We start from the raw sequence: 13782 nt of genomic DNA, 5'->3' as shown, positions 1-13782 counted from the left end.
GCAGCCATTTGGGGGGGACTGGGGGAGCAGGCAGGGTAGCAATCCGGGTGGGGGGGGCTGGGGGAGTGGGCAGGGGATGGGGCCAGCGGGGGTCCCCCCATGGTCCCCTCCCCACTCCTCCAGCTCCCCTCACTGCCTACCTCCTGGCACAGAACCCTGGTCCAGCTCCCGGAAGTTGGCACACTGCCTGCCCTGCACAGGCAGGCAGCATGCTTCAGCACTGGGGCAAGGGCCAGCCGTAGAGACACTCTGGCTAGCTGCCAGAGCAGCTCTGTGGAGGACCTGAGCCTCCATTGCCTCAGGCCTGCCCTGCTTTTCTTTGCCTGGGATGTTTTTTGACCCCTGGCCAGGGGTCTAATTTGGCCCCCATACTGCAAATTTGCAGCTTGGGGAATTTTTTTTTATGTTCCAGCATATGTCTCTTGTAGCATCACAATCACATGCTCTCATCTGGAAGCATCTTCAAAGTATAAAAATCTAAAGTTTTACTCTATTTTTAATTTTTAGGTGAAGGTGGCATTAGAAGTGCTACTGCACCTGTGAGCATCTGGAGGACATATTTTATAGCCAATGAATGGAATGAAATTCAGACTGTGAGGAAAATAAATCCACTCTTTCAAGTACTTGCAGTTCTTTTCTTTTTGGAGGTATTTTTTAAATATTTATATTCTTTCCATAACATGAAGGTCATTTGTTGATGTTAGCAACCCCAGAGAAGTGATGGGTGACTTTCAAACATTCATTTGAAAAAGATGACCTGGTAGAAGAACCCACTGTTTTGGTATGGGCCATTGTATACCTTACCACTTGTATCACTGAAATATTCCATTATGGGAACTTGTTTAAAAAAGACCCCCCTTAATTATTTTACAGATTGAAATCTCATTCATGGGTAAAATGTTCTTGAATGGATTAAGGGAGTCATGAACTCTAGCTACCTAATACTGTATGCGATAACAGCATTTTTATTTTGTCTTTCAGCTCTTTCTGTATGCATTCAATTATTCAGTAATCTACAAAGCTATTTCTAGTGCTCTCCTTATCCAAGAATAGTCTCCTTCATTGCCCATATTAAATTTGAGCAGTAGCTATCAAGCAATCTTTGTGAACTGGGAAGTGAAATTACTTGGTCATTTCTATTTTTGACATCCCTGTATAAAGGAAGTTGTGAAGAAAAAGGCATTATGGGAGGTGGACCCCAAGCACCCACATTCCAGTCAGTGTGACATCAACTTCCTGTAATGTGTTGTTTCTAAACCCACTGGTTCCCTGGTTTCAGAAGGTGCCACAGGATTCAGTGGGATGCTATCTATGAAGTACCTTGCTTTCAGCTGACAGATACTCATAGTGAGGCATTGTAGTGCCAGCGTAAACACAGTAGTGTGTGCATGATTTGGCAACTCGGTACTGTTGGCTGCTCTTGGCCAGAAGAACTTTCTCTTGTAAATATAAACATAGAACACTTATCTTACAATTACTAGAGTGAAGAATGTGTTTAATGTAATATTTTGGTTTCCATATTGTAATGTTTCCCATTCCTTCTGTTTAATTTAGCATTTTTTGCTGTTTTCTCTGCAGTATTTCCACTTTTCACTATAGCATGTGTCTAAAGATAGGAAAGGACTAATTTAGGTACCTGGTGGCAATGCTATTCATTGCCACAAGGGAAGTCTGGGTTCAGTTTCCTGTCCCATACTCCTTTACCCATGGTCTGTCACAGGGAGAACTTTACGTACAATCCCTGACCCAGGAAGGGGAGTACTACTTTATCGCTCAAAATTTGACCTTTCAAGTAAGAAGTCTTGCTAGGAGGTTTGTCTAGTCCTCCACCATGGTTAACGGAATGTAAACGGAAAAGACCAAGTTTTGAGGCCATTGAACAGGCAGCATTTGGAGAAGCATTGGGAGCACAAACAAAACAGAAGCAAAAAAAAGTCCTGTTCAGCCCTTGTATGTTCAGTTCTGGGTTGAATCGTATTCAGTGCAGAACCTTGGGAGAATGTAGTTGGTTCATATGAACAGGTCTCTACAGAACACAAATCTTGAGGTTTTTCTCAAAGACTTATAATTTGGGCAAATTTTCTTGGGGATGGCAAAATCCCTGGCCCAAAGAGCACCTCCTGCTGAAGTTCACATCCCTGCCCCAAAACATCCCAATGAGACAATTGAAAGTATTTTATCTTCATGGGCAAAAGGACTCATTTCCTCCTAACTTCATTCTGAAAGACAAGTGAATGTTTTTGCTGAAATTTTCCACAAAAATTCAGCCTGGCACAGGAAACTGATATGCAAACAGTCTCAGATTGAAGCTTGATTTATAAGCATTTGAAACTGGGGAGTTACAAAGGAAAATGTTGGAAAAACTCTTAACTTACAGACATTGCTACCTGCTCTGTCTGTAACATGCAAGTGGTAGAAATGGCTCTCTAGCAACAAAACTAATTAAGATGGCTAATGCACTTTTAATTCAACTTGTCAGATGCTTCTTATCTGCATAACATTCACTTGGGCTGAAATTGTAGCTCTTCCCTTCTTTTTTTTTTTAGATTAGCGTCAATAAAATTCATTCGGCTATGAAAGAATTAGGGAAAATATCCTTTTTTTTTTTCTTTTTTTGAAAAAAAATTCTTACACTAACTCACCAGCAGGGAAGAATCTTCATGCAGGAAAAGTTTTATTGATTCTCTCAATAAACAGCACTTTTGAGTTGTCCAAAGTATTAGCCTATTGACAGCTGAGCTTTCAAAATAAATACAAGTAATGGATCACATAATTGAACTATGTTATAATGCATGTATCAGCATTCCCTGCTTTTTTGTAATTTTTCTACTTACTTAAGCTAAAGTAAGCCCACTTAAACTTACTTTACTACTATAGAGAAGATGAAGTTGCAATCAAAACAGCAGAGCCTTTACCAGTGCTATTCCTTGCTGTATTTGTCTACCCCAATGAGGCTTTTAGACTTCCTTTTAATCTCTTCAGGTTGTGGGGTTTTCAAACCTGGCTCTAATGGATTCTTCTTCAAGTCTGACAAGAAGCAGCGAGAGTTACATTGCTCCCTGGAGCTGCATTCTGAGATTTGGTGTGTCTTCTGCTGTCTGGCTTGTCATTGCCATGTTACAGGTACAGTTCTAGTACATGTGATTTGAATTATCAAAGCACTTATAGATATTTGATTTAAAGAACATCAGTACCCCCTCCCTGTTCAGCAAAGCTGTAAGCTTGTGTGAAAGGTGCTTTGCCATATGATGGACATGTAGCTTATTTTGCATGTTATCACTCTTAAATTTGGTCAGACTCTCAAAGAATCTCACAGACTTACGAGATCTTATCTTAGGGTTGTCATCTTCAGTTCTCTGAAGGAGGAAAAGTCATCTACCGCCTTTGGTTTTTTTCAGTCCTGTTGAATTGGCTTCAAGTTTTAAAAACAAGCAATTGCTAGAGCTTTGCTCCTTGGTAGTCCAGTTTCACTGAGCCCAGGGACAGCTGACAATTCCAGTTTGTCATATGTGAATTACACAGTGCTAAGCCAGCTGCACTGTAGACAAAAACAAAGTCAAAGCTCTTGAATGAATAAGAAAAATTCTAGTTTGTTTCTTTTTGTTTCAGTTGATATTTTTTGCTGTGTTCTACGAGAGATTCATAGAAGATAAAATAAGACAATTTGTTGATTTATGCTCTATGAGCAATGTAAGTATTTCATTTTCTCATTCCTGCTATTGGTATTTTTAATGGATTAATAGATTAGAGAATGTTAAGAAATTTTATTTTGTGTGGTTTTAGAGGTTCCTTGAATTAATATCCTTAACCAACTCATGTGATGTTTGCAGATTTGTTTTGTTTTGTTTTGTTTTGTCTTGCTGTGTCCTACAAGAAGACTTCATATTATTTGTTTAATGACGCTTATTTTCTAAAAACCGATCACTTATAAATATCATATAAGGCTTTAGACATATGTCTCTAGAATATTCTTGCAACTGATTCTTCATGGCCATATTTGTGAATCAAGCAATAACAAATCAGGACAGAAGAAAAGCCTGGAGCCCATTTATTGTACCTCTGCGTTTTTTGTACTTTGGGGCTCTTTCCTTCTAGACCCTTTCTGCTTTAATATTTTCATGGTTACAGTTTCTGCTGTGAGTTTTTCTTGTCCCTTAGTTTCCTTTCCTAAGAACTGTGCCATTTTTCCCTTGCATTCTCATTTAGTGTCTGCCACCTGAGTTCCTCGCAGTTCCCCAATGTAAACCCTCTGACTGTGAGACTTTGCATTGCAACAACCCCATTTTTAGCATGGAGCACTTTTCCATTTTTGAGCCCTCCTTCTATGCATTTACTTTCTCCATAAAACTTTTGCTGGCTTTCAGAGTTTGAGAACTGAATCCAGATCCATGTTTCCTGCATGGAGTAGACCAAGGTGGTTTTAAGAACCCATGTTTTATGGTATAAATGAACAGTGTCCACTGCCTAAATCAGTGGGAGTTGAACTAAAACAATCAAACTTATTTTTTTTGTCTCTTGTCTGAGAATAGAAGTTGGAGATTTTTTTTCAAAGTTCCTGACTAGAACTTTTTTTTAAAAGAATAGCTTTTGGCACTTGCTGGTTAATAATCTGAACTCTAGAACTGATGACAATGGATCTCTGACTCAAGTGAAACTTTAGATATTGCTTATAAATTGTTGCCAGACATTTTTATGCCACACATTTTAACGTGTCCTCCTATGGATCTGGAAATTCGGCAGTAGGAGAGTGGTGGAAGTGTTAATTGCCACAGCTATAGTCAATTTCTGGACCTGTGAGGAGCCCCACAGGCCAGATGGCATGGACCAGTGTGGATGCTGTGCCCAGATCTAGAGCCTGGGGCTTGGCCCATTTACCAGATCACATTGGCACACCAACCCCACACTGGATCCAGCCTGCAGACTGACCCTATACCACTTATCTGACCCAGGAGGCCACATAGGTTGAGCACCACTGTCCTAAATCACTGCCTGTTTTGTACACGAAGTAAGGCTGTCTTTGTTGGTATCCATCACTGCCTTTAAAGTTTAGAAATAATGTATTTAAAATTTGTTTTTCAGCCTCTTTGTTTTATTTTTTAGATTTCAGTATTTCTCTTGTCACACAACTGCTTTGGATATTATATCCATGGTCGGTCTGTGCATGGACATGCAGATACCAATATGGAAGAAATGAATATGAACCTAAAAAGAGAAGCGGTATGAAAAGGAAATTAATCTTTTTATTCCTGTTTCCTAACTTTTTTGTATATAATTGTATGCATAATGTGTGATTGTGGGTGCACACTTGGGCACTGTATTGAACTCGTGGGGAGAGTGAAGTGTGATGGTTTGTCCTGAGAAAACAAATTGCATATTAGTTCTGGTGCTGCAAAGACTGCTGTCCATGCTGTAAAAGTCCAGATTTTCTAAAATATATTTATTTCTCAGTTAATTAGGTATCATCTTTCTGCTATGTTGCAGCCTGTCTTAGAATCTTTTGGTCTTGTGTAAAGAGATATTTATAAAGAGATGTGGATAAAGAGGCAAATCTCAATTTGTATACAAATTGACTTATTTTCCCCATAATTGCCTATTGCAAATTAATTTTAAAAGAAGTATGTTTTTACTTTTTGGTAATATATTTTAAAAATATATATTTATCTGTTCTGTTGGGGGGAGATTAAGTAAGATTAAAGGAAATGATGAAAAGAGCCAAGAATTTAAAGAACAAAGGTGAGGGGAAAGAATGAAACAAAACTATAAGCTTGTAATGACAAGTTAAAAGTGTATGAAGATCAAAAGGTGTTCTAGAACCTTGACATTGTAGGCAGACCAAAAGTGAAATTTACGTTTAATGATAGATGGAGTCAGTATTTCTTGGCCTAACATTCTCTTGGTAAACCCAGCAATGCCAAAGAATGCAGATATTCAGATTCTTAAACTCCTGTGTATCATAGGATAGAGAAGATTAAAAGCTCTAGCCCTTTCTGGTCTATGCATAGATTATATTTTCTTTATTCTACAATTTCAAATGTGCAGGAAAATCTGTGTAGTCAAAGAGGTTTGTTACCCAACACAGATGGCCAGACATTTCAGATTTCTATTTCAAGGAGAATGCGACAGCAATATGATAGGATTCACGAAACCCTAACAAGAGTAAGTATAATATAAAGGTAAATACACTGAGATTTTGCCATGTTACGTAGAAAAACAATAGACAAAGAATGTATTTGCCCTTAAAATTCATTGTCACATTATTTTTCAGAAGCACGGTCCTACTAGGCTTTTAGATTCATCTGCAAATACTTTTGAGCAGAGCACAAAGGCATACCACACGATGAACAAGTTTCTTGGCTCCTTTATTGATCATGTATGTATACTGAAATTATACACAAAGGGAAAAAGTATTCTGAGTGAGAAATAAGAAATGCTGATTTACCTTGTAGTATATGTGGTAAAGATTGGTTATTGTTAATTGTATTGGGACTGCAGTGCTGCTTTTCAGGAGAGAGAAAATAAGTGGATTGATCAGGAATGCAACACAAATTGCCTCTGGCATTTCCTTTTGCAATGTGTATTAATGTTATAGTAGAATGGAGCAGTGCTCTTTCAATATATGGTGCTCTTCTAAACAGATATACTCTATCTATGTAAAGGATTTTGAGATCCTTACGGGGGAGAATGCCAGAAATACGAAATACTGTTTGTTTGTCTGTTTGATATTTTTTCCTCTATAGGTTCATAAGGAAATGGATTATATTGTAAAAGACAAGTTGCTGCTTGAACGAATTCTTGGCATGGAGTTCATGGAACCCATAGAAAAAAGTATCTTTTACAATGGTATCAAACTAATTTCTGATTTGTTATTTATAAGTAGCACTATAACTATGATGAGCCAGTGAATATAAAAGAAGTGGGATTTTGCTGGACCCAACTATATTTTTTTAATTTTAGACTAACCAAATAATTAGGGGAGAATGCCCTTCCTTAAGTTGCGGGGGTGAGGAAAGCAGATATAGCCTAAGCTTAAATATCAGGTAGAACAGTTACTTTTGTTTAACCTCACTGGTCTTTTAAGAAGGGAGGGAAGCAGTAAACCACTGGAGCAAAGAAAAGTTTCAAAAGTATTTACAGACCAAGTAAAGAATAGCTGAAATATATACACCTAATTATGTAAAAGAATGATATCAAAGAATGGTCTTACTATTGTGCCTAAATTCATGCTTGATTTCTCTGTAGGGAATAAGGTATGTTGATTAAGGATAAGGAATAGGAAGGGATACCTACCAGCAGTAGTTGGTATTAAGTGTTTCTCCACAAGGTGGTGTGAGAGCCGATTTAATACCTAGTTGCATTGCTTAGAGCAAGGGAGGCCAACCTGCAGTATGCGAGCCATCAGTGGCACAGGCAACCTGTGTGTGTGGCACGTGACAAATTAGAGAATGGACAGCAGCAGAGTGGCAAATAGGCAGGAAGCAGAAAATAGAGCAGTAGATTGGGCAGGGGAAGGGAATTGAAGTGACATTCAGGGAGGATGTAGGGCTAATTTGTGGCATGCCTGCCAAAAAAGTTGGCCCCCACTGGCTTAGAGCAGTGGTTCTCAGCCAGGGTGCCATGACACCTTGACATGTCTTGAGATCTTTTCAAGGGTGCCTTGGGGTACCATGTAAGGTTAACACACTTAAGTGTGCAAGTATGATTCACAAGATAAACCCAGAGATTACAAATAGGGATCCATGTAGCCATCTGACCTGTTGTAGTCTTTCTGAGGTCTGCAACAGAAAAATTGCTGTTATTTTTCTGTTGTCAGAAAAAATGAGTGAAAACTAAGAGCTTGCATTTTCTGAGAGATGCCTTGAATCTAGTAAATGGGGGCCTTGAGTCTAACAAGATTGAGAACCACTAGTTTAGAGCTACACTAGGATGAAGTTGACAACAGCTATTGACATCACACAGCTACTCCTGACTTTGAGGGGTAATTTTAGCCCTCCATGGAGCGACGTACTCCAGCATATGGCAGTACATGTATGCCTGTTGTATTTTAACACCGGTAATCTCTGGGTTTATCTGTTGTGTATGTCCACACTTTGAGACCCCAATGTTAGCAAAAACATTTAAGCATATGTTTAATTGGTTTACTGACTTAGGGACAGAGTTGGCCTTTGCTGAGCATGTCAGGAATAAGGAACCCAAACAGGTCTATGTACAGTCTGGTTTTTGACTTTCAGATTTGGGTATATATGAACAGAGTTGTGACTCTGGCCATGTGTATTTTTTTTAATCTTGCATTCTGTGGAAAGCCGTATTGCATACTATATTTAAAAATTTTGTATGCTATTTTTGGAGTGATATTATGATAATACTGCAGTGGTATATTTCCTTGTCCTAATTTTCCATTAATAAGTTTAGATAGGCTGATTTGTAATAGTGAACCTCATAGATAATGCTGTCACCAAATTTAATATACATTTTCAACTCATTTTTCTTTTTTTGGCAGATGAAGGACATTCATTCAGTGATGTGCTCTATTACGGGAATGAGGCCACACTTCTCATCTTTGACATGCTGTTTTTCTCTGTTGTGGATTTGGCTTCCCAAAGTTTTGTGCTAGCAGCAACTCTCACTTATGTGCAACAAGAGGTAAATTTAGCATTTAAAAAAAACTTTTAAAACACATCTTAGCAAAACAGGTTACATAATCCACATAATGAATGTGTTATCAGAAAAGTAAGAAACAGTTTGTAGAAAAAATGTATTGAATTTTTCTCAAAAAAGAGATGGATGATTTTACTATGCAACTACCACCATGCAAATGAAGGACATCTATAACAGCATCAAAAAGAAAACAAGAATAACAGTGAAAATTAATAGTGCATGATATTGAAGGCTGACTTTCAAAGGGAATTGTATGCCCAAGTCCTAAGTGAATGAATGTATTTTTATGAAAGTTGTGCGGGCCGGGTGCAAACCCGCGGCCCTTGTCACGCTGCACGTGGGCTGTGGCCGGCAGCCCGGGCATGCCGGGTCGGAGAGGGCAGGCGCCAAGCTAGAATTAGGCACAGACACGTAATGATAGATTTTAAGATTGTTTACTTACACCGAGATGGTCGCGGTGCAGGCTGAAAACTTGCTTGAGTTGCGGTTACAAACAGAAAGAACACGAACAATCATGTGGAGTTTGCTAGGCTCCACGCAAACAGAACTCCGGATGTCCAGGACAAGTGCGCCACAAAGAACTCGTAGATACATCTTAAGGAAGGTTACCGCACAAAGACGGGAAGAGGTGGGCGGTGGATCAGGCCGCCAAACTCCTCTGGATCTCACACAGGGTTTCTATTACCCTGCCGCGTACCCAGAGTCCCCACGAAACCGGAAACCGCTCAAGCCTCTTATACGGCTAGCAGGCCAATCGCTAGCTGCCACGTGGGAATAATTTAGAACTAGCCAATAGTGGTGAACAAATTTGCATTCGAAGAGCGGGAACTCTTTGCACCGTGCATTTCTGTGCTGCAAAGAAAATGCACCCTGCAAAGACAGCTGCAAAGTGGCAGGAACTCTCTCCCTTGCACGCGGGTTCTCTGTGCAGCAAAACTCCACCGTGCAATGAAGCTGTAATCCCATGGGGATAATTCTAGTGCCGAAGCACACACAAAATCAGACCTTTGGGTCATGACAAAAGTGTTTGTTTTTCTCCCTACAACTCAATGTCATTAACTGGATGTAAAGATTTTTGCAACTTAGATTGTAAGGAGAGTAATATGTTTAGAAACTTCTGATGTAGTAAAATTTTTGTGGTTTCTTTTCTGTCCTCATAAGGGATCAAATGCCCTAACAATCATGCAAGGCTTCACACTATACATGATGATAAGTAGCCAGGTTTTTTTTCCCTCTTGGAAGAATATCTTGTATCATACTTTATTAATGCAATACTGAAACATACAAGGTCATTTGTTATCATTATCATCAGTTTACAGGCCCCTGGTTTAATCTTTTAAGTGTCAGAACAGCTAGGGTGTAATAATATTTGTTATGTAACATTTGATTGCTTTTGAAAAAAAGAAGAAAAAACTTTTTGTTTTATTATGGTACACTGTTAATAAGGGATGTACTGTCATGATAAGTCCAAACATGTGACAATGAATAAGTGATGTATTATTTTGCCTGAGTTAAACTCAATTATTTTAAATGTTTTTCTTTTTGATGACTTTTTTTTTAGATTTTTAGATTTATTCGAAATACAGTGGGGCAGAAGAATTTGGCATCCAAAACCTTGGTGGATGAAAGATTTCTTATTTAATTGACTCATTTGATGAAAGACCTTTTCCAAGAGCGAATCATGGATTTAAAGGTTTATTAACTGCATATTAGTTTGCAGTACTATGTTAAATATTTAATGTAAATAATTCAATTTTGTCTCATTTTATACTGTATGCAGAAGATTTTTATTTTTCTGCAATTTGCAGATACATTTGTGTTTGGGACACTAAACCACATGTCTTAAGGGAATGGTAGATTATGCCTTGGCATGTCTTCACTGTAGGAAGTTAAACTAGCACTGTTGTTAGCACAAGATAAAATCCTTTTATTGCCTTCAGTAAGAGTGTGAATTGTGTATTTTTCAGAGAGAATTTCAGTACATCTGACACTAACTGGAGTTATAATCTTCTTTTACATGTGTTCCCATAATTGCTTAAAGAATTGTTTTCAATTTACTATAAAAATGTTTATCAAGTATATTTCAGTTTGAACACAACAAAAGATTGGCCCAAAATTCCAAATTAATGTTTCTAGATTGGCAAAATAGAGGTAGTGAGATGTACCTTTCAGGACGGTTTTCAGATCTGGGGATAAAAATATTGCATAAGTGCCTCTTTTGCTGTACTTTAGTTTTTAACGTGTTTTCTGGTTATCTCCTTTTCTGACATTTTTCCCTTATGATTTTAACATGAGGAACATGTCCGTATGATCTGTTTCAACCATTGGAATTTAATCCACTTAATAAGCGGCTTTTTAACAACTATTAAGGTTTATAGGCAGATTAAAGTCCAGGAGATAGTGAAGTGCCAACTACTATGTATTCCTTTGAAACATCTCCCTGAGACTGTCTTTTAAAAAATATAATATATATATTTTCAATAAAGAAGTAATAGTTTCACTATTTTGTAACTATTTCATAAGCTAATTCAGCAGGACCTTGCAACAACATTTTTTTTTTTATAAACGCACCAATGCAGGTAAGCTTACCTATTCAACCAAAGAGTGTTTAAACTGGTTTTAAGTCCCATTGAAGTCAGTAGAATTTATTGTATTTTAAAATAAATTGTGTGCTTCCCTGAAATGAGGCAATTATTCCATATATACACAAAGACACTCCTGTAAAGATGCTATGTAATTTTTTTTTTTTAACTGTGGTGGTAACACATCTTTAACATCTCATAGACTTAAGTCTCAAGTTTGTTAGCGATCCAAAAACAAATGCTGTTTGCTAGTCCAGCCTGTTTACCATCATTTGGTAAAGCATGATGAATTTCCAGTTGTCAGGGTACATTAGGAGAGTCTGCTCAGGTTTTTTTTTCCCCTTCCCTCCCCCAGTGGGACATCTGTGTTAAGGGACATGTAGCTTAGCACAGCCATCTACTTATGCACATGCTTTCTGTGCACTACTGCCTATGCATGGAGATGGTTGAGTCTATTATTGTATTCAGACGCATAGTACTTTTAACTGAGCACATTCTATCCCAAAGGGTTCTGAATGTGAAAAATGCAACACTTGTATGAGCTAGTGCTAGTTCACATAACAATACATGTGTTGGCCTGGACAAAATGGAGGTCATAGCTTGAAAACCAGGTACAGTACCTTTTGGTTTTACAGTAACTCAGTTAACTGTTATGATGGCTAACTAAACTGTGAATCTACCCCTGACCTAACAAGTATGAGGTTCTGTGACAATGTGAGGTTCTGTGCTGTTACCTCTCAGCTCTGTGTTGTTGGGGAACCCTGGCACAGTGCACAGCCTGTCTGACTCGCAATGGACTCAGCCCCCACCCCACCACCCACCTGAACAAGAACTGATTAGAGGAAGGACTTACAAAAAACAATGAAGATGCAGGGGGAGACGCATCTAAAGCGCTCCAAACAAGTGTGATAAGAGTGAAGCAACTACCCTGGTCTCATTTGCATCAGAGATGAAACCGGATGACAACTCATTTAAATGGGAAATGAGACCGGAAAGTACCTTCATTAGCACTCAGGATGGAGAACAGAGATTCCAAGGCAAGGACCGCACTCAATTCTGGGACCAGAGAAGCAGGGGAGCACTGCATGATGGGGGAATCTCTGCTCCCATTGTAATCAGCCCACGTCTACACACACCCAGCTCAGCATTTATCAGACCAATTCTAGTAATGACTCCTTTATTGGTACCCAAAACACTGAATCTGCCTGTCTGTATTGTGAGCTCCCTCAGAATTATGCCACCCATAGCCAGGAATGATCAGTTCGTGTTATCCAGCATATGAGCCATTGTTTACCCATAAACAAACCTGGTGTTCTCCCTTCAGCCATTGTTAGTTCACTACAAAAACCCCTACTCAAGCTCAAGTTTCTTTCCTGGTGCTTGGATCCAAAAGCTGCACCAGTTCCACTCCTTTTCTGCCTGGAACCCCTTCATCAATCGTGCTGAGGGCTCTGCCTGTCTGCAAGCTCCAACAAACACTTGGGAACCACGACTGGTTCAAGCTTCGCTGAGTGGTGGGACCCCAACTCTCTCTCTCTCTCTGTCTGTCTGTCTCTCTCTCTCTCTCTCTGACTCCAGGAGCCTGACTTTTGCTGATCAAACTTGAGCTAGCTCTCCCCAAATACCTAATTACAACTATGTAATATTGTAACTGTTTTATTGGTCTCTCTTGTATGGCTGTTACTACTGGTGTCATCATAAGTTCATATATCTGGCAATAAATAACTTTTATGGTCAAGATGGTTGCTATACTCTCTGTCTGAACCTCACTTACTCTTCCTTCCCCTTGACCTCCCCATTTGCTCTGCAGCAACGCCTCTTTTACCTAACACAAAGATCCCTGTAATGCCCAAAATTATGGTGGGGTCTGCTCATCAAGGGAGTTACTACTAGGACCATTGTGACAAGAGATTGGGAAGTGCTGAGTTTTGAGGCGTGTGAGGGTATCAGCTGAAAGTGCTGATATGTCTGAGCAGGCTGGGCCTGACTCTGTTAGTGTGTGTCTAACTGCATTTATTATTGTCCTTCTGAAATAAGGGATGAACTGAGTTCAAAGCACATAAGGGTGTCAGCCTGTCAATGCTGAATAACCTGGCTTGACTCGGATGTGCTCTGTTAACCCACGTGCTTGTGTCTGACTGCATTTTATTGTTGCCCTGATGAACTGAGTTCAAGGCATATGAGGGTGTTAGCCTGTCAATGCTGAATAACCCAGCCCAGCTCAGGTGTGCCCTGTTAATCTGTGTGTGTATGTGTGTTTGACTGATTCAGTGGTTGGAGGAACCCAGCCCCATTGAACCTGAGTCCTGCAAGATAGGTCAGTTGGGAGTGAGGACTTGCACAAGGGAGAGATACAGCTCCATATAGAAACACAAGTAACATAAGCAGCACACTGATATTACTACAGAGACCACAGAAACGTACCCCTAATAAATGAGCACACCCCAAACTGACAGGCAAATCTGGTAACAGTGCTGTTTGTTTCTCAGTGCTTTAGAGATGCTTCACAAATGTTTCATGCTCCACAGATATATTCTTCATAAAT

At 39.2% G+C, this 13782-nt stretch overlaps 1 protein-coding gene across 1 annotated transcript in view; it reads left to right on the top strand.

The window, feature by feature from the left end:
• Positions 1-12975, top strand: part of TMEM67 (transmembrane protein 67) — a 53763-nt gene extending 40788 nt beyond the window's left edge. The window contains exons 20-28 of the mRNA XM_019495741.2: positions 508-647; positions 2983-3123; positions 3610-3690; positions 5101-5217; positions 6040-6156; positions 6266-6370; positions 6738-6840; positions 8498-8640; positions 10217-12975. Coding sequence (XP_019351286.1) covers positions 508-647; positions 2983-3123; positions 3610-3690; positions 5101-5217; positions 6040-6156; positions 6266-6370; positions 6738-6840; positions 8498-8640; positions 10217-10297 — 1028 coding nt within the window. The 3' untranslated portion in view covers positions 10298-12975. The remainder of the gene's footprint in view (positions 1-507; positions 648-2982; positions 3124-3609; positions 3691-5100; positions 5218-6039; positions 6157-6265; positions 6371-6737; positions 6841-8497; positions 8641-10216) is intronic.
• Positions 12976-13782: the final 807 nt, after the last annotated feature.

Source organism: Alligator mississippiensis, chromosome 3 (genome assembly GCF_030867095.1).
Source record: "Alligator mississippiensis isolate rAllMis1 chromosome 3, rAllMis1, whole genome shotgun sequence".
Lineage (NCBI taxonomy): Eukaryota > Metazoa > Chordata > Crocodylia > Alligatoridae > Alligator > Alligator mississippiensis.
The sequence above is the reverse complement of the archived record's forward strand: the minus strand, read 5'-3'. Positions and strand labels throughout refer to the sequence as shown.